Source organism: Falco peregrinus, chromosome 6, assembly GCF_023634155.1.
Source record: "Falco peregrinus isolate bFalPer1 chromosome 6, bFalPer1.pri, whole genome shotgun sequence".
NCBI lineage: Eukaryota > Metazoa > Chordata > Aves > Falconiformes > Falconidae > Falco > Falco peregrinus.
Window position 1 is genome coordinate 78,912,963 of NC_073726.1, and position 20,001 is coordinate 78,932,963.

The 20,001-nt window shown below is 46.3% G+C and overlaps 1 protein-coding gene across 4 annotated transcripts in view; it reads left to right on the forward strand.

Annotated features, from left to right (window-relative positions):
* Positions 1 to 13,413, forward strand: part of ARHGAP8 (Rho GTPase activating protein 8) — a 94,447-nt gene extending 81,034 nt beyond the window's left edge. For 3 of the 4 annotated variants that reach the window (XM_055807568.1, XM_055807567.1, XM_055807569.1), the window contains one exon: positions 190 to 4,744. In XM_055807568.1, the coding sequence (XP_055663543.1) occupies positions 190 to 387 (198 nt within the window). In that variant the 3' untranslated portion in view covers positions 388 to 4,744. Of the gene's footprint in view, positions 1 to 189; positions 4,745 to 13,275 lie in introns of those variants that run through there. The other variant, XM_055807570.1, reaches the window with a different exon arrangement.
* Positions 13,414 to 20,001: the final 6,588 nt, after the last annotated feature.

Sequence of the window (20,001 nt, forward strand, 5' to 3'; positions counted from 1 at the left end):
GACACAGACTCTAGTGGTGGCCCTGTAGCTCTAGGCTGCAGAGTCAGCCCTGAGGCTGTTAAGGAGCCGGTGATGTACCTGTGACCAGGGTCTGCTCTCATCATTGATTCATCAATACAGGATGGCATCTTGTCCTCACTCGCTGAGACACATGTCTACATATACCTATTCATATCTATGTTTTTCCAGGTTTCACAGGAGAGCATATATAACAGAATGACAGCATCCAGCTTGGCCTGTGTCTTTGGCTTGAATTTGATATGGCCATCGAAAGGAACAACTTCCCTGAGTGCTCTGGTACCTCTGAATCTCTTCACTGAACTACTGATAGATTTCTACACGAATATATTCAACTCCCGAACAGTGCCTGATGAGATCCTGCCTTAATGCTTCCAGACAGGAAAAGGGAGTCTGGCTGCCTGAGGGGAAGGTCTCCATGCTTCAGCTGGTGGGAGCTTTTAATTCAGGTCTCTCTCTTGCAAAGAAAACATTCAATACAGAGTAAAGTTTATGTAGCTTTCTAAATACCAAAGATTTTGAGAGAAGCACACAGCCCCATATATTCTCATCACATGGGGGAGCATATGTACGTGAACATTCAAAGGCCAATAGGTCAAAGTGAATCCACTTATTAAACTTGAGCAGCTGACAAAACCTGGTATGTTCAAAAAAATCATGACACTATGTTGCCAGTCTGTCATTTCTTTGGGATTCTGGAGACCTTACTATGTGGCACTATTTTTTGCATGAGCAGAGCAAAGTTCTGGACCACTCCTGAATATACAGCTTTCTTCCTTTGTTGTTTTTTTTGTTGGTTTTTTTTTTTTTAATTTGAATACAAGTTTGTTAGAAATTTCCCTATTAAGTTAATAAAGGTGGAATTAATTTTGAAGGTACTAAAATTTCTAAACTCTTCTTCCATATATTTAAGTGCCTTGTTTTACACAAAAAGATGTGAGCAGTTGTGACACATCAGGTTTGCAATTACCATGGAGAATAAAGTGTTTCCTGGATAATTTGAGTTGTGCAGACAGCTAACTAATTATGCTTGCAAATATCTAATATATGCAGTTAATCACTGTATCTGCACATGCAAAGTGTGTGGAAGGGTTTTTTTTCTTATAAGTTCAAATTGGGAGCAGTAATGGTTTTTTTCCTCTGGATGCTTGGAATTTTCATCAGTGGAGTTCTATCAGTAAGTGCATAGTACAGAATATAGACTAACTTTGTGAAGAGTACCCCTGATGTTTGGGCTGCATACTTTTGTAGTTTGAGTTGATTGAGTTGCTCTTCAAATCAGTTTCTCTAGAAAGCAGTAAGAGTAACAACTTGGATAATATACCTAATACCAGTTTTACACATTGAAAGTCTGTTTTGTAGATATGCGAATAATTAGCCAATATAAAGGTAGAATTATCAGTATTTTCTTCTGACTATGCCATTAATATCGCTTGTATTTGATGAACTCTTAACGCAGTGCTATTTCATGGTTTAACACTTGATTGGTAACAGTTATATGTTTTTATATATATATATATATATATATATTTATCATAGCTGCCTGCAAAGCAAAAGAAAATTAACCAGTGGTAAAAAAAGTAGTATTTTCCCTAATGCTCTGGTCTTTTTGATTCTGTACAAAGCAAATGAAACAGAGGGACTATTTAGACTTCAGTAAAATTAATAGTCTCAGGAGAACAATTTAGGCATCTCCTCCTCTGCAAACACAGAGCCACTTTTTATCCCGTAGGTTCTAGCAAGTTGAGGGTTTGTACTTCTGGCCAAAATCTCAGCAGTTACAAATTGTCTGTCTGTGTAAAGGGTGCAACACAATCTTATTGCAGAGGGTGGAGAGGATTCATTCTTGTCAGCAATTTCAGGAAATAACCAAGTGTTCAGAAGGCTCTGGAATGCTCTATGTGCCAGGCTTTCATTTGCCCAGTAGGTGTCATCTATAGCATTAGGCAATGATTAAAATTTGAAAAATACAGAGGCTTTAGAAAAAGGTGTGTGGAAAGGACCCATCTCATGTCACAGTTGTGTTTTCCCCGCTTCCTCAAGTGTCTTAAAGACAACTTTTTGGCTTTTGAATATCTTTAACTAATAACCACCCATGACTCCCATTTAAATATAAAATCTTGCATAGTACACAGAGAGTAATTAATAAGTATTCATGATTGTTCCATTTGAGCAAAATGAGATTGCCAGGGATAAAACTGTTGTAGTTTTGTATTGCAACTTACTGTTTTTACATCTGAGTTACCAGTGACAGCACCTCAGCCTTGTTGTATTATAAAACCAAATACAATTACGTTCAATACTGCTCAGTGACTTGGCAGTATGGTTCTGTGCATCAGCACCCTGTTCTTATAGGAGAGGAGTATGGCCTCTGGGAATTAACAAAACCTAAGTATTTTGCCACTTGCTGACCTTGGTCAAAATACATACATGTTAGTTTTGCTGTCTGTAAAAAGAAGGAGCACCTGGCATTAGAGAAAAGCTTTGCGATTAAATGCTGGTAGGTCCTATAAAATGGTTGTTTTCCATTTCCTCATGTCCTCTTCCATAAATCTGGCAACATCAAATGGCATTTGGTCTTCAGGCTACACTGCGTAATGGGAATGTGAGTCCTGAACAGTTTTAGCACAGTAACATACCCAAGCCCTGTGGGGTGAAATCCTGAGTTTGTAGAAGTCAGCTTTGCTCAAAAAGTCTCCAGAGCCAGGGAGGGGTCTCCCTCATGGATTTAGTTCTCCAACTCACCCAAAGTTGGGAGAGAGCAGGAATTTGGCAGCAGCAGTTGTGTTGGTGAAGTGAGCCCTCAGGGCAGGGCTGCTTCTGACCCCTTCACTTTTGCGACTATAAGTACAAGAAAGGAGCATCCCTTCAGCTAATTTGCCTGCCTGTAGATGATACTTGAAACCTGACTCACGCTTTCAGTATTGGTCATACACCAAACTGCAGGTCTTCCTTTTAGTGCTTTGTAAACTACCATTTTCCAGCAATTTCTAGCTCTGCTCATTTAGTGAATGAAGAACAAAATGGCGTTTTCTCATCTCAAGGTGCCGCCTTCTTCTAAAGGACAGACACCTGTTATTTGCCAGTGTGGGTAACTGGTGCTTAAGAAAAGCAGAGGCTCTGGTTCCGATTGCCATTAGCACTGGTGGGGGCTAGAGGGAGGCAGGGGGACGGGGACTCCCGCTCCCCTTTATCTTCCTGCCTCCCCAGCAGGCAGCCCGAGACAGAAATAAGGAAGGTACTCACGTCCACCCCAGCCCTTCCCTGCAACCCTGCCTGTCACAGGGAAGGGACTTGCCCGGATCAAAGGTACCTGGGTAACAAAACCCTCCTAGAGATGAGATCCCAGCTCTGTCCCCCCCGGACCCCAAAGGAACTGGTGAAATCGTTCACATCTGCAGCAGAAGCCCCCGATCTCTGTCCTGAGTGCCAGACTTAACTATGACATTAAATCAGCTCTCATGAATTATTCAGAAGGGTTTGGAGTGAAATTCATGTTAGAGAAATATATGTTTCAAATTTCCTGACTCTAAGAGGAGTCCTGGAGGTGTCCCCTGCAGTTACTTTGATAACAGTTTCTCTTTACAAATGATAATTGCACGATTCCAGCTTTTGTACAGTGTGGCCTTGTGAACTCTTCTCTTGTACCAAAGAACAATTTTCAGATCATTTCCATAGCAAAAAGAAAGTGATTATGGAGATAATCTGTTGGAAACACACATGCTGAATTTCAGTTTAAAACAATAAAATGCAGTCGTGGAATGAGAAATCAAGTGTTACCTAACTGACAATATACAGAGAATAAATTGCCTAAGCATTTTAGTTTACTGAGCTGTTAGGAGTTGAAAATTGGTCCCAAGACTAGTCTGATTATCAGGATGCCTCTAGTAACAAGTGCCAAAGGGGGAAGGGAATACTTTTCTACCCTGAATCTATGAAGAAATGGAAGAAGATTGAACAATGTCATTAACCGAGGGGGGTCTTTACAGTTCTTGGAAAAAACTTCCATAAATGATATCGCACGTGTGCAGATGATCTGTCTGTCTGTGTGCGTTGCGCTCCTTGAGCAGCATCCATCACAGAATCTCTCAGAACCTTATAAATTCACTCGTGAGGAGACTAATAATAGAAAAGCCCCAGATGTTTTAGTCACGTGTTCAATATGTACTTAGGTGGCAAGTTGAACCTTTAATAGGTTTGATGGCACAGTCACCCATCACACCCCCCCTTCATTTCCTGAATAGTTTATCTATACAACCTTGGAAAAACGTAGGTTTGCCAACACTCCCACTTTTCAAGTGGCCACGGGGGTGTTGGGGCACAGGGTAAGAAAGAGGGAGTTCCTGCCAGCACCTGTAATTTGTGAAGTGAGATGCTCACGTTCCCTTGAAGCTCTGCTGGCCACCGGTCCCCTTCCTGCTCATACTCTATTCATAATTTCTTACATGTTTTTACCTACAAAGAGAAGTCAGAAGCAAACATACCCTGCTTTAAGTAGGCACATCTCCATTGAAGCCAAAGGTATGACTATGAAACCTATGTAAGTCCTGTGTTAAATGATACATGTGGCCAACATATACAAACGGTGTTCTGCCTTTCCTGTTGGAGTAAAATACTCATTTTCACGATTTGAAGAGTTTGATTTTAGTCTTTATCCATGCATATCACAGAAAGCTAATTTTGATGCATTGCACCTAATGTAGCAAAGTTTACTTTTTTTTGTAAATGTAAAAAAAAAAAATAATAATCTAGCATGGTCCGAGAGCAGTGGGGGATTGCCATGGGGTACTATAAATGCTGTCTTCTATCTTGCAAACTGGAAAGTGTGAGAAAGAACTGCCTTAACCAGTGAGATTTCTTTGGGATTATGTTGGTGATTGGACAGTGAGCTGGGGCCTGGAGACTAAGAAGGAAACTTTCAAATGCAACCAGGAAAAAAAGTCCTTTTCCACAGTGGGCCTATAGATACCCAAAACTTGTTACTGAGAATTGCCTCTCTGAGGCAAAAAAAAAAAAAAAAAAAAAGAGTCCTGCTTTGCCTCTCTGAGCTGGAGATACGCTCACACAATGGTACACGAGTTCTCCCGTTTCTTCCTAACTGGGTTCTGTTGCCTGTAGTGCTAGGAAAGCATGGGAATTGTCTGCAGAAGGACTGTAGCCCTGCTCTCCTGGCTATTCCTCTCTGGAATAGCTGGTAGGAGCCTTAAAAATAATTGGAACCTAAAAATAATTAAGAAAAAGGCCTTAAAAAAATAATTAACTGATTGGAAAAATATTTTTGCTGGAACATGACAACTCAACAAAAAATAAAAGCATTTTCTTAAAAGGCTTAGTTTTGGTGCTGTTATTTCAGAAATCATGAAGTTCTTCCAGAAGGCTGCCTTTGTGCCTCTGAGCCACGGAGCCCTGGGCTTGCCCGGAGCCCAGCCCCAGCTCTGCCGGCCTCTGCCATGCTCCAGAGCCGGGGAAACGAGCATCGCTGTTTCCCATTCATAGTCTCTTTTGAGATGACGTCACCTTTCCACACATGGCATTGCAATTATTGCCAGAGGTAAGGAGGGAATTCTGCTGGAGCCAGGGGAGATGACACACATAGTTGACTGATCATTAAAACTGACTTTTTTTATTGTGGCTCTGATTTCTCCATGGTGCAATCATCATGCAGGAACTGCTTTCCTGACTGGCAGTTTGTCTGTAGTCCCCAGAGCATGAGCTTGTCACTCGCAGGTTTAGGGCTTGTGCCTGTAGTTGGGAGCGGCTGGATCTGATGCCCAACCCAAATGCTTGGGGGACAAGATTGCAGGCTGCAACACGGGAACATGCTCCTCTGAAACACAGCCTGGTCCACTACTGCTTTGTTTTCTTTTGCCTCGGTCCTCAAAACCTTACTCATTTAAGCTACTGATAGCCCAGACGCTAATGCCAGCCTCTTTAAGCCTAATATGAAATCAGGATTTCTGTCTTTTGGGTTTGGATTTTTCCCCTCTGTTGCATGGATTGTTTCTCAATACTGAATTGTACTCTCAAATTATTTCTGCACTTCAACCTTTAATTGCCCACAAAAGCAGTTTACAGCCTCTTACTCTTCTGCCATGAAAATTATCCCCTTAATTAATGGGACAATAAAAAGCAACTGTAAAACGCACCAAACTGCATCATCTCTACTGTCTGAACTGAATTTCTGCAGCAGTCATGGAAGGGTCTTTGGATGGGTGGATTTTTGACACTTCACCCCAGAATTTCTTGACCCAAAGCTCTAAAAATAAGGGCTTTAGCAAGGTACTTAGTTTTTCTGTTTCAAAAGCCTCTGACAAAATACCTTCTCCCCCTGCTCCATCTGCCAGTATTGTCTGGTTGGTTCGGGGTTTTTCAAGTGTATTTTCTCTCCCTCCAAAGCTGCATCTTCTGCCTGTTGCCATCTCCATTCTTTTGCCTGCAGTCTGTCAGCGTGAGCTGGGGGGTGGTGTCCACACTCACACATGCCCCCCTCCCCGGCATTTTTGTGGGTATAGGAATGGTCCAAGGCTCTCGTGGGTGCTCTGCAGCTGGGTACACTGAATGGAAACTGCAAGAGGTTTGGTTCTGTGGGGAAGTTTCAGATGACAGTGTGAGTGACATTGCCCAAATCATGCTTTCCCCTGTCTCTGAAGCAGAAAGATGGTTATGCTTTTGATAACTACATTGAGCTTTTCTATCTAGTAACACAACACTTGCGATGAAGGGGAAAAGTTAGGAAGGTCTTTTCCTTTCCATACTTCCCACTACTCCCAGCCCTCCTCACCAGCCTCTAACTTTTGAAGAACCTACTGTGCTGTGCATACATGAAATGCAGCCACAGCAGATGTCCAGTAAAGCTAATACTGTATTTAATAACCATGCCCAGAATAGAAACAGCATCTCATCGGGCTGCATAGCTCTCTGCTCTGAACACCTGCATGGAGCAAGGCATGGGCTGGTGTCAGGGTCTGCCTTGTTCCCTATTAGGGGTCATAGAGGGAACTTGCTTCCCTCCTCCCTTTCCCTTTCAGTACAGGAGCTCCCTCACATTCACTGGGCTACCAAATATCAGTAGCCACTAGCCCCAAATGCTTTCATGTTAGTCCTATCTGCATGGAATAATTACTGCTGCTGCAAAACAACTACACAAGCAAGGTGTCAAACTATCACAAGCCACTTCCACCTTTGCAGAAGGATTAGCAGACATACATTCTATTCCCATCCCTACATTCTATTCTGAAACATGAATATTTTTTTTTCCCCCTCCTCTTATCTTTGGCTTGTGGCTGACCTCCCAAGCGCTACTGTGGCAAAATCCTTCCAGGATCCAGAGTGCATACTGCCAGCCCTGGATGGGTAAGTGGCCACAGTACAAGGACAAAACAAATCCATTCCATTACAAAATAACATTAACATTCAGTGAGATAATATCACTGTCTTCTGCACCAAAAGAGCTTTTACAAAATAATATAAATGAGAGGATGAAAATAATGAGAGGCTTTGTAGAGCTCTCTCACGAGCCTTGACACCCGGCATGCTCCTGCCAGGAAGGCAATAAACACCCCATTCTCTGCATGTCACAGTATCACAACTTCTCCGTATAATTACCACTTGAAAGTTAATAGGACTCTGCGCCCAGCATGACAGCTGTATTTTCTGCAGTCACTACATGTCCTGTGCCCATGGCTGTCACTGGAGACCCAACTGTGGAAGCACTGTCTTGGAGGATGAGTTGTTTGAGGCTGCCTCAGAAATCAGGAAATTTCCCTGTAGGAAACCCCTTTGCACCAAGGCACTGAAGATGATGGGTAGTGCAGAGATGGAGAGGCAGTTCCTCCTCCTCCTCCTTCTCCTCACAAGACTTGTGACAGACAACACCGGTGAAAAGCAGGAAAGGATGGGTCAGGTGAGGAAACCAAAGCTATCTGCTAACAGGCTCATAGAATCATTTAGGTTGAAAAAGACCCTTAACTACATGAAGTCCAACCGTTAACCCAGCAGTGCCAAGCCCACCACTAAACCACGTCCCTAAGCACCACATCTACACGTCTTTTAAATAACCTCCAGGGATGGTGACTCAACCACCTCCCCGGGCAGCCTGTTCCAATGCCTGACAACCCTTTTGGTGAATCAGTTTTTCCTAATACCCAATCTAAAACTCCTCTGGCACAACTTGAGGATTTTTCAAAGGCACTTCTTGCCCTTTATGCCAGTGAGGTTCTCACCTCCCTGTAAGAGGTTTGTGGTGCCCTGCCCTGCCTCTTGCCAGCGAGAGCCCCAAAAAGACTGAGCCCCAAGCTGCTTCAGCTTCTAAAGGAGAGGAGAAGGGGAGGTGAGAAAGGGAAAGCACCTGGGCAGACATTTCTGGTGAATACACGCTAAATGCTGTGAGTGGGAAGACGTAACAGTGTTCTGACAGCTGGTTAGATGTCTCCACCTGTGCCGTGCCAGATTTGGTCCCTTGCACAACAGCGCATCCTGCATCTTGCCTTCATCGCAAGCACCCAGCCCACCTCCTTCTCATGAAGCCAGTCTTGGTCTTTAAACCAGGCACTTCGTCTGGGCTTAGGGCCTAATCCCATTTGCTCCATTCTCTGTCCATGGAGAGCAACGGCTGATAAGCTAATACCAGCCCATCGGGAAAGCTTTCATTCCTGCATCTTCTCTCACTCAGGACTTTGACAATCATTTTATTTGCCCAAGGCTTCCTTCTCCACGTTGTACAGAGAGAAATTAAAAGAGATGACTGAAAACACCCAGAAATCATCTAGTAAAAAGAGTCAAATTATTTAAGAAAAAATAATTCCCTTTGTGGCTGTTTTTTCTCTGGCTGCACTATCAAAACTGAGCTACCAAAGCAAACTATCATTAGTTTTTAATTCAAGATGCCTTCAGAGAGCTGATGGCTGCCTGACAGCCAGCTTATCTCCACTGGCTGCTGCTGGGTGCGGTGGCGGCAGCTCAGCCCAGAGGTGTGCCAGCTGCCAGCACCCAGGGCCCCAGCACCCTTGCCCACCGCAGGTATGCCTGCATCCGCCAGTGTAGGAGCAGCGCTCAGAGCTGGGCCAGCAGCGCCCTGGGGAAGGGCTGTGGCACAATGGTGAGATGTTTCCTCTGCATGGTTGTTTAGGGGAGAAGGGGAAGCTGTCACAGGAGGGTCCCCAGTACATCCATCATTACCAGGAGCTCCAAAGCCCTCCCATCACAAGGTCCACCACCCTGCAGGATGGTGCCAGTGGCCAAAGAGTGGGAGTCAAATCTCACCTCCAACCAGGAGCATCTGAACTTGGCATCCATATTTTAATATTTATGATGTAGCAATAACTGAGATATAAAACAGCCTGGCAGCTCCAGACAGCATCTGCAAGATAAGATACACATACACTGCTTAAATGCTTCATTTCTCCCTGAGATGGGAGGGAGGAGAGGACAAACACTGGAGCAAAGCTTTACACACACACACTGATCATCTCCCTGGCAAGAATCCTGTGTGCCATGGCCATGATGCCTGGCCAGCTGGCTGGGCTTGAATGGGTGTTTCTCAGGCCGAAACATCTGCTGTTGGCATGGTGTTGGGTGGTGTTAGGGTGGCTTTGGTACTACGCCGAGAGGGTCAGTCCCTTGGGATCAATCCTGTCTTTGCCAGTAGAAGTCTCAGGGTGACCCTGGGAGTCCTTGCACCCCTGGTACCTGCTGACCAAATCACATTACAGACACCAAAGGAAACCAGGGCTTAAATAGGTATGTTTGGTTTTAGCTCTGGTGTAATCATGAGGATTTGGGGGCAGCGATTTGTGTCTGTCTGGGCAGAGAAAAGCAAGTCTACACCCTTTCTGTAGCTTTCCCCAGAGGTCCAAGTCTTTGCCCAGAGCTGCTGAAAGGGGAAGCATAAAGCTTTTGTGACCTCTACCAACAGGTGTCTGGGCATCCCCAGCTCCTGGCACCTCCAACTGTGCTAATAGCTGGGGAACAGGTCCTTAGAGTTCAAGAAGAGTTAATGTCAGCCTTGATCAAACCTTTAAAACCTACCTTGATCAAAAAGCCTGATGCTCATCGTAAGCTTAGAGCAGTGGAGCCCTGAGGAAACCCCACTGCTGGGAAGCACTGCCAAAGCTGGGGAGCAGCACCCCAGGCTTTTAGGTTAGCACTCTATTTTCTGCACTTTTTTTTTTTTTTTTTTTGAAGATGCACATCTGTGGCACCACTAGTATTATTATTATGCCCAGATAACGTGTTGGATGATGCTTTTTTCTCTCCAAGAGGATGCAGTGTGATTTATTTTCCTAGGCTGCTAGCTAAGCTCAGAAACAAAGTCTGTCCAGCTTGCCCCTGGCTGATACCCTTTGGGCTGGCACTGTGTCCCCCTCTCATAGCACTGCTGCAGGGAAACAACCCAGCTGGACCTCTGCCAGCAGCCAAGGAGTTATTCCAATTACCTGTTGCTCTACGCAACCTCATTTTCCAAAATTCAGGAGGGCAAAGTCCTGCAGCGCATCCCTGGCTCCTTGCAGCTGTCATGGTCGGGAGTCCCACCACCCTTCGGGCATCTGCTGGGGGCTGGGTGAACTGGTGGCCCAGTTCCATTGAGGGATGGAGGAAGACCCTCCTTATGCCTGCTGGCTGGGGAAGCGTGTGGGGCCATCCATCCATCTATCCTCAGCCCTTTCTGTTGCCAGGGAGACCCGACTAGTTACAGATGGGCCAACGCTGGCATTCCTATAACATAATCTCTGTATATCCCTGCTGACAACCTCCTCAGCAAGTTGCTGCCGCAAGCAAGCACTATCCATACATCAATGCCCCCTTATAGGATAAGAGCTGCATACACTCGGCACAGCCACACCAGCTCCTGCTCCTCTGGGCACCTGCTGTTTTCGTACTCCCTGATGATATGGTTGCATTGATGTCACCTTCCAGCAGCTGCCAGCCTGATCAGCTGAGCCAGGATGCATCCAGATTTCAGGGGGAAATGTCCCAAACTCATGGTGCCCTCCCCAGGTGACTTGCCCTTGCCCTGCTCCCAGCTGGCCCTTGCAACGCTCTTTCCAATAAACTAACTACTTACATCACCCACTAAGTGAGCTTTGGGCTGAGGATAGCAATTTCACGGCCAGAGGGATAAAAGAGAAAACCAGGCAAACCACCTCACACGAAAGCCCAGTGATCCTCACCTTGATCTGGAAAAAAGGGCGACTGACACAGGCTGAGCACCACGTGAGTGGGTGCCCACCCATGGCACAGTGGGGCTGGAAGCCCCATTTATTTATAAGCCTCACAAAGCCGCTCCTGCCTAATACACAGCTCAAAGAGGAAGGCCTGTGCTAGCATTTTACCATGGAAATAAACGTTTATGTTACTTGATAATACTTCATCTCACCAGTATGTGGAGGCTTGATGGCATTTGTACAGGGATTTATTTGTATTTACAATTGTACAGCACTGAATTGGCACTGGAAAGCCTTACTCAGCCCCACGGTGCTTTTAAATTTCAGCATGTGGTTTCACAACAGCCAAACCTGCCACTGCTTTTACACCGTAGGTCTCTGGGTTTGAAGGGAAATTTTTGGAGTAAATGCAAATCCAGAACCACCGAGTTGAGACCCCTGGAGGCGGTGACATCTGCCTGTCTTTGATAAGAATTTCTGAGAGTAAGAGTAAAGTACTTAGAGTGAAATTAAAAGCTTTGATCTGTTTTTTTGTTTCATTATTATTTCATGTCTGAGGCCTTTACATGTGCCTTTCGATTCTTATTAGGCTGCGACATTCAGTGGCTGCTCCAGCACTACAAGGGCACCCAGCACCTGCTGGGCAGCCAGCATTGCCGGGACTCATCTCCTGGCTCTGATCTGAGCCCAGTTAGATGGAACAGGTCACGAACACACACCTAGAGCAGCATTGCCTCAAAAAGAAATGCCCCTCTGGCTCCAGCACACTGGGTAGCCCTGTGCAAGGCAGCCCCACAGCAGCCCTGAATGCCCAGGGCACAGGCGATGGCAGAGTCACAGAATCATTTCAGTTGGAAAACACCTTTAACATCATCAAGTCCAACTGTTAACCCAGGACTGCCAAGCCCACCATTAAACCATGTCCCTAAGTGTTACAATTGAGTTACAGCAGTCAGGAAATAACACAAATAAAAAAGTAAGCAGCAAAAAAAGCTTTACCGTTGGTCAAATGCTACTGTCCATGCTGTTTCTCCATCCCCCAGAGACTAGACCACACTCCTCATCTCTGCTTCATCTGGGTTTTACTTCTACACTCAGAGCTATTTAACCACTTTGCTGTAGGATCACAGCTGCACATCGTCAAAGCAAGGCCACAGATGCATATCATCAATGTCAACCAACCCACTGTCTTCATTCCCCTACACCTAAGCGCCATATCTATGCATCTTTTAAATAACCTCCAGGGATGGTGACACAACCACCTCCCCGGGCAGCCTGTTCCATTGTTTGACCACCCTTGCAGTGAATCAGTTTTTCCTAATATCCCATCGAAACCTCCACTGGCATAACTTGAGGCATAACTTGGTTTGTTCCCTGAGAGAAGAGACCGACACTGACCTGCCTACAGCCTCTGTTCAGGGAGCTGTAGAGAGCGATGTGGTCTCCCTGAGCCTCCCCCTCTCCAGCCCCAGTGCCCCCAGCCACCCCTGTAAGAGGGGCTTTTTGAGTGAATGCACAAACCCCTGGTGTGTCACCCGAGTATGGGAAGGCAACAGGGGGTGAGGGTTTTGGTGCTCCTGCCTGCTGGCCCGTAGCTGTTTCAGGACGGGGACGGGGAGGAGCAGGTTGCGTGGGTGTTGAGCTGTCAGGGGTGATGGGCTGGCAGCTCCCCTGCAGAAGAGTCCCTTGTTGTGCTTGGGTGGCCAGGCTGGCTGCCGTGGACCTGCAGTCACTTGCAAGGGCTTTTCCAAAGGCTCGTAGCAAGAGCCAGAAACGTCTCTAGAAGAAGCTGAGGGATTCGATGTAGGATGGCAGCGCAGGGAGATCTGTGTGCTAAAGCTCAGCGTGACATCTTTTGGGCGGGGAAGGGGAGGCTGCTTTACCGAATCTCTCATGAGGTTTGTCGGTTTGCTTCATGCACTCACGTGTCAGGCTCCCACAGAAAGTGGCAGTAAGGCTGAGGTGGGGATCGCCTGTGTGTGACACGGAGGAGAAGGGATGCCACCTGCCACGTCCTTCCCCTGTCTCGACTGGTGAGGGAGGACTAGATTTTGGGCAATTTGGGCTTGTGGGCGGTTTGTGTTTGTTTTTCCAGGTGGATTCTCAGCCCCAGCAGGACTGCTGAATGGCTCTCCACGTGTCTTGGTGAAGCGTGGGCAGTTGGCAAAGATGGTCAGCCACCCCTGAGGTGCAGATGGAGGAGGAGGCTTCTTGCTCATCTGCGTGGATGGGACCAGCCCTGTAAAGTGAATTCAGATGCCCCAGCACTGGCAGATCCCCTGGACCAGATAGACACCCCAGTATAGGCAGATCCCCTGTCAAAGGAAACCCACTTGCACAACCTGTTAATTCTTACTTTATTTTGACTTGTGTTTCCCTAGTTCTCTAATATTTGTAATTTCACCTTTAAAAAACTTGGTAGTTCTGGTCACTGTCGTGTTCAAAACAAGAATTTTAAAACTCTCCTCTGTTGTGTTTTTTGAAAGTAAATGGCAAATCTACCTACCACCTGTGTGTCACTTTGTTTTTTGGTGATGAAACTAGATGACTGCCAGTCCTACTCAGTTTTAATTGGCAACAGCATGAAGGTGCAACCCTCAGTGAACGCCTGTTTGTTCACACTGTTTCTGCTTTGGGCAAAGCAGCTCATGCTTTCCAGTGTTGGAAGCAGGCAGTGGGTGGAGTGTCATCTTTCCAATGGATTAGTCCTCCAAGTCTGTAGCTGCTTAGTATTGAACTAGGAAGAAACCAAGGTATCTGAATAAAAAACCTCGGAGGCATTTTTAAGGTGGGTTAGAAACAAGGGGAGACCTGCAGGCTCCTTTTCTCATAGTACCTGGTAGGATCTGATGCTTGCTTCAGCAAGTCCATTGACTCGTTCCCTGTGTGTCTTGGTGGAACAGGGGCAGATTGGCAAAGACAGCCAGTCACCCTTCAGGCGGAGCCGGAGGAGGCAGCTTCTCACTCATCTGCTTGGATGGGATGAGCCCTTAGAGCAAAGGCAGATCCCCCAATGCAGGCAGATCTCCTGGCACAGGCAGGTCCCCCATCGAAGGAAACGCCGTTTGCACAGCCTTAGTTCTTACTCTGTTTTGACACCCCAAGCCATGCTTCCCAGATGGGGACACACATCTGAACCAGGACCCTTTTGCCTTCACTGAGGCAGATGAGGAGCACTGCCAGTCATCTCGGCCATGAGTAAAAGTACAGTTTTTGCACCAGTGAAGCTGCAGGGAGCAGCCCAGACAGCTGCCGGCAGCCACCATACCCCACCGGAGAATTTAGCAAGGGTTGGTCACATCCCACTGTGTGTCTCCACTATGACTTTTCATTCCCCACCCAGCACAACCCAATGGGAAAACCACCGGGTTGAGTGGCTCTGAGCTGTTTGTGCACAAAAGCTGCTTTGGGAACACAAGCCAGGGAGGAGAGAACTCACAGAGCCTGAAACACTTTTCCCCTTACCATGAGGTGCTAAGCCCATCCCCGGCAAGACTTCAAACACGGAGGTGACCATCCTGTGCTGCTCTGTGTGTCTGCCTGTCTTTGTCCCTTCATCTGTCCAAAGCAGGGGTGGAAAACACGTTTCACCTTGTGGTGCCGGGCGCTGGCCAGCCTGACCAGAGACAGGCAGCTCTGCGGAGAGAACAGGTTGATGCATCGCTGCTTGTACACCTACTCACTGCTCCACTCCGAACGCAGGTGACTTTCAAAGAGCCCTTCATGCTCTGGATTTGTAGATGGTGCTTGTTTTACAGCTAGTTATACATTTTTTGTTCTTAGTTACCCCAAAAAATAAAACCAAAAGACTTGGCTTGATGTCCTTCAGCTATTAAATAAGTTTGAGCTATCAAACAGACATTTCTAAGGTCCCAACAGTCTAAAGCGTTTGAGATGCATTTGCTTTGCGTAGACTGTGTGGAGTGGAGGGGCTGCCTGTTGCAAAATCGGAGCTTGCCCAGAGCCAGGAGGGTTAGCATCCACAGACCATCACAGTTTTCTTGAATTTTCTGCTGATTCCTCTTGTCCCTGCTTTCACCTCCCACCCCACCATGCCACCAGCTGCCGATTTCTTCTCCTAGTTGCTATTTCTTGAGAGGGGACTTTCACCCATGAGGTTTATGCCAAAACCTGACTTAAAGATCAACACCCTTTGCCTTGGGTCTGAACCCAGAAACTCCTTGTTCCCTGGGCCAAGTCCAGGCTTTTTAATCAACAGGTGAGAGAGGAGGAGATGGAGAGGGACCGCAAATGTTTGCTGGAAACAACAGCCCTGACGGTCCTGCACAGGAGCTGATGCTAGACATGAGGGATCGATAAAGCCTATTTCCTTTTGCTTAAGGGCCAAATCCTGCTCTCGCTCAGCCTTTTCCAACCCAACTGACTTGAGGAGCAGTGGGCAGAAGCCATGCACCAGAGGGGCATCTCCATTACTTTAAATATGTCTTTTTTGACCACAAGCATGGCTGGTTTTGTTTTGGCGAAAAAATAAAAATCACATTGGAACAGCGCTGCTGGCCCAGCCTTTCCTTTTCTAGCCCAATTTCAGCACTGCTCAGCACAAAGCCACCGGACAGCTGATGTCAGATCAAGTCCCAACCCAGGTGAATTCACACAACCTGCGCTCAGCTGGCTGCGTCTCTCTCCTGCCCCCAGTGCTGGCTGGATGAGGCCCCTGGAGCCCCTCAGCCAAGACAGAGGGGAAGGGCAGTGCCACCCAGCACCGTCTCAGCTCTGCTTGGAGATCCGCAGACAAATTTCACTGGGAGAATAGAAAAACATGTAGAAAAATGCTGTGTGAAAAGCCCTTGGATCAACCGTTCCCATCAGGCTGGAGCCTCCTGGAGCCACGTAGGATCAGATGAATAAGCCTTGCTGCTGGATGTGGCTAACGGGGCTTGGTAACATTCATGCCTGGGCAAACCATTTCCACAGGTGATGGTGATGGAGCTGCTGCCACTTCTGTCAATGGCTGTGAGGGCGAAGGGACATGCCAGGCTCTCCTTTCCCCTCCCAGCTTGACAATTCTACTTTAATGACAGACAAATTTTATTCTTTCAAAGCATGATGGGGGTGTCAGCTTGTTAAAAGAGGATGGGCTGGGCAAGTAAAACAGGGAACAAGGAACTTCCCAAGGTACCTTGTAGTCCTGAGTAGTATTCAAAGTCATGTGCAAGGTAGAACTTTTTTAAAAAAAGAAAAAATATAAAAGGCAAGTAGAGACATAAACTTGTTGGGACCTCTTCCAAAGTGTACTCAAAACATCAGCTGGAAAGCCATTAAATGTCCTTCATCTAGCCATGAGCTTAAGAGAAGCTGGATAAAACAGAGGAGCCGTCAGAGGCAAAGTACAAACGTACCCATGTAAGCAAAAGCTCTCGCTGGGATGGCTTAGAAGTGCTTAGCAGTATCACACGGCATAGCACAGGGATTAGCTCCTGAGCTGCTAAGACTCGTGCTGATGTTCCCTAACACAGCTCTGCCTTTGGCACCTACCGCCCAGCACAGACGTGGAGTCCAGCATTCCACTGGCAACAGGGACGTGCTGCAGCAGCTGGCACCCATCAGGTGCTCAGTCCCACGACAAGGAACATCCCAAGCCACAGGGAAGCCAGGTATTTCATTTCACCTGGCAAATTTGCAGCTAGACATGATGCACCTTCAACCTCCTCCACACTTTAAGAATGGGACCCAGGAATAATGCTGCGATGATCCAGGTGGCACCTCCTGATAATGTGAACTACATGGTGGGACTTGGTTTATTTCTTGCAGTCATGAAGTAATCAAGGAAGATAAGAATGTAACAATAGTCAGTGGCTCAAAGCATATTTTTGTTATGATGCAATTTCAAAGGGTTAGAAAATTGCTGTTATGCACATGCACGTTAAATAGTAACATAATATCCACACCAGAATTTAATTTTTCTCAATTTGTTTCTTCATGCGCTTATTTCTAATGCCACCTTTTTTTAGTTAGCATTGTTTTTTTAACTAAGACAAAGCAATAATATTTGCATGGCCCAACAAAGCAGAAGTGGCCCTCAAGAAGCAGATGAAGACAGCTGGGAAGTGCTGCTGTGAAGGGACACGAAAGCCCATCAGGGTGAAGGACGCTCATGGCCATGTCCGACAACAGCGTGACCATTTCTTTTTCAGCAGCTACACTTAAACCACAGCCCTGGGTTTTAATAACACTGAGCACACTGGCAGCAGGACACAAAGATGCCCTGGATGACAGGGAGAGAGGTTTGCTGTGGTGGGTTTTTTTAACTCCTCTGGCACCACAGAGTTTGCCTGCGCTTGGCTACCAAGGGAGGAGGGCTCACCACCACTGGTGCTGCCCAGCACTTGTCACTCATGGCCTTGGAGCTTTGCTCACTCCCTTGCAGGGACACAGAGTCCCTTCCTGGGGCTGTGCACGTCTCTTGTTCTCTCTTCTGCTGCTGCAGCAAATCTCCCCATTTTGGAAAATGAGGAGAGTGTGTGTGTGTGTGTGTAGATGTAATTTTTAGGGAGGTGCTGGGCTTACTCGTGAAATTACTGTTTCAAGCCTCCTCAAATGGAAAATAATAAACCTAGCATCACTCTGATTTTCAGGCCGATGCTTTAGCCATGATTCTCGCTCGGCACCCTGGGCTGTCCTTACATTCCCTCCGGCTCCCTGGGAGGGGGGTAAGCATGCGGGAGTTCAAGAGTGCAATGAGTGAGCCAGACCACCCGCCCGCCGGCTGGCCCACCTCCCCTGCGGGTGATGGAGAGCCACAATCACGGAGCGCTCCTGCTCCGCAGTCTAGCCACGACCGTAGCAGGGGGCAGGAGCACACATGATCAACGAAATAGTGCCGTTCCGACGCGGAACAGACAAAGCACAAGCACCAAGATGTCGTGGCGAAGTTTACATCTTGGCAGCTGGAGGACTGCTTTGTCAACAGCAACTGGATGGCTGATCAGCTGTGTTTCCAGCATGAATATTGAGGTGAAAGAGTATTTACTACTGCATCTCAAAGCCAAAGACGAAATGTGAAAGCAAATTAAAATTTTGGTGGTAACTGCTTAATGGGTGAGGCTGATAATCAAAGATTGGGGTGTAGCATTTCTGCTGCATTTAAACAGCACAGAAATCACCTGCAATCCACCAGTACAAATGCAAACAACTTCAAAGAGCAATGGCATAATTTTAATATTTTTTTCTCCTTATCACTAGCTAGAATCGTTATATGCTTGTGTAGGCTTTGTAGTATTTTTTTTCCCATCATGACAATTTAATTTTTTGTTTGCTTTTTTTAAGGGTGGAAGAAAACCCTTTTGCTTTAATGATATTCACCCTGGTGAACTTAAAAGTGGCTTACAGAAGCAGAGCCTGGCATTTTCTGTTTGCACCAGTCAGTCACTAGTGATTGATCTCAGAAGCCAAGCTTCATTTCCTAAGCAAAAAAAGCTGCAGTTGGCAAAACCTGATTAAAGTGAGTGGATTTTTATCTGATGTGGCTGTTGCCACTCATTTCAGTGTAATGCGTCTCTTTTCAACTACAGAGGAACCTGCAGAACACAGAACAAAAAGTACACATCAGTTTATAATGCACTATTCTAAAAGTGTAAGTGTGCCTAATAGGCCGTCAAACTGCTGGGAAACCAGCATGCTATGGGTACATCAGCATGTAGAATAAACTCCTAATATAGCTGTGGTAGAGTCTGTGCTGTCATCCTCACATGGAGGTCTTCTACTGCAAGAGAATCTGCTAGCTGGACTGATGCTACCGTGAAATTCACCATGCAAAAATAGCTGTCAGTGATCATGAACTGAATATAAAAAATATTGAGAGGTCCTGAGTTTGCTTCTTGATTTTTGAGCCTTTAGGCCAGACTGGATCCATTGTGGCTTCTTCTAGGAGTATGAAGCCCCAAAACATCTGAGATCCTGACAGAAACAAGCCATGCCTGTCCTCCTCATTCTGCTCACTGGGAAGGGCTGGCATCACTCCGTGTTACTTCCCAACATACAGAAGAGTTCCTTTTCCTCTGATTGCTGAGGAAGGGGAGAGAGTGAGAGAAGGAAGAGTAGGTGAAATTACATTTGAAGAGGTGCAAATATAAAACTGACAGGCTTCTGCAGACATTGTTTCATTCAAATGGCTATTTGCAGAGCAGCTCCTCTGTGAGATAAGTAATGGCATGTGAAAAGGTCCTACACACAGAAAACTGTGTCTGTTTATGTTAAAATAAGTCTGTCATGTTAAAATAAAGAGCTCTGAAGCTGTGAAGTCTGGCATAACTGGAAAAATAACTTTTGCTTGGAAGGGGAGGCTGGGAACACCATGGCTCCCAATTCTTCTCAAAGACAATGCCTGGTGCCACAGCAAGGAACACGAAGGCTACCGTGGCTCCTACAAATCTCCACCAAAACCTTAATTTAAATTACTATCAAAGATTAAAGGCTAGCACAAGGTTACACTCACTTGCAACCACATTAATTATTAAGGCAACACACAGAGCTCTGTAATTGGCTCCTGTCTGTTAGCACAACACTGAATTTATAGCTTAGGATGGCAGCAGAAGGAAGATGATGATGATGATGATGATTACATACCATTTCTGGTTTCCTGGTTTGGGGGAAGGGCATCTTGTAAAATTGGAAGTAATGTCAGGAAAAATCGGGCTGCCCTCCCAGAAGCAGAGGCCAGGAGGGAGAAGGGGGCATCCTGGCTGCAGGGGAAGTGAGGACGCAGTGCTGAGCTCCCCCTGCTAACTGCAGCCTAAAATTAAATGGTTACACTGCCAGCAAGTGAAGACAAGGCAACCCCACCACAACCAAACAAAAAATC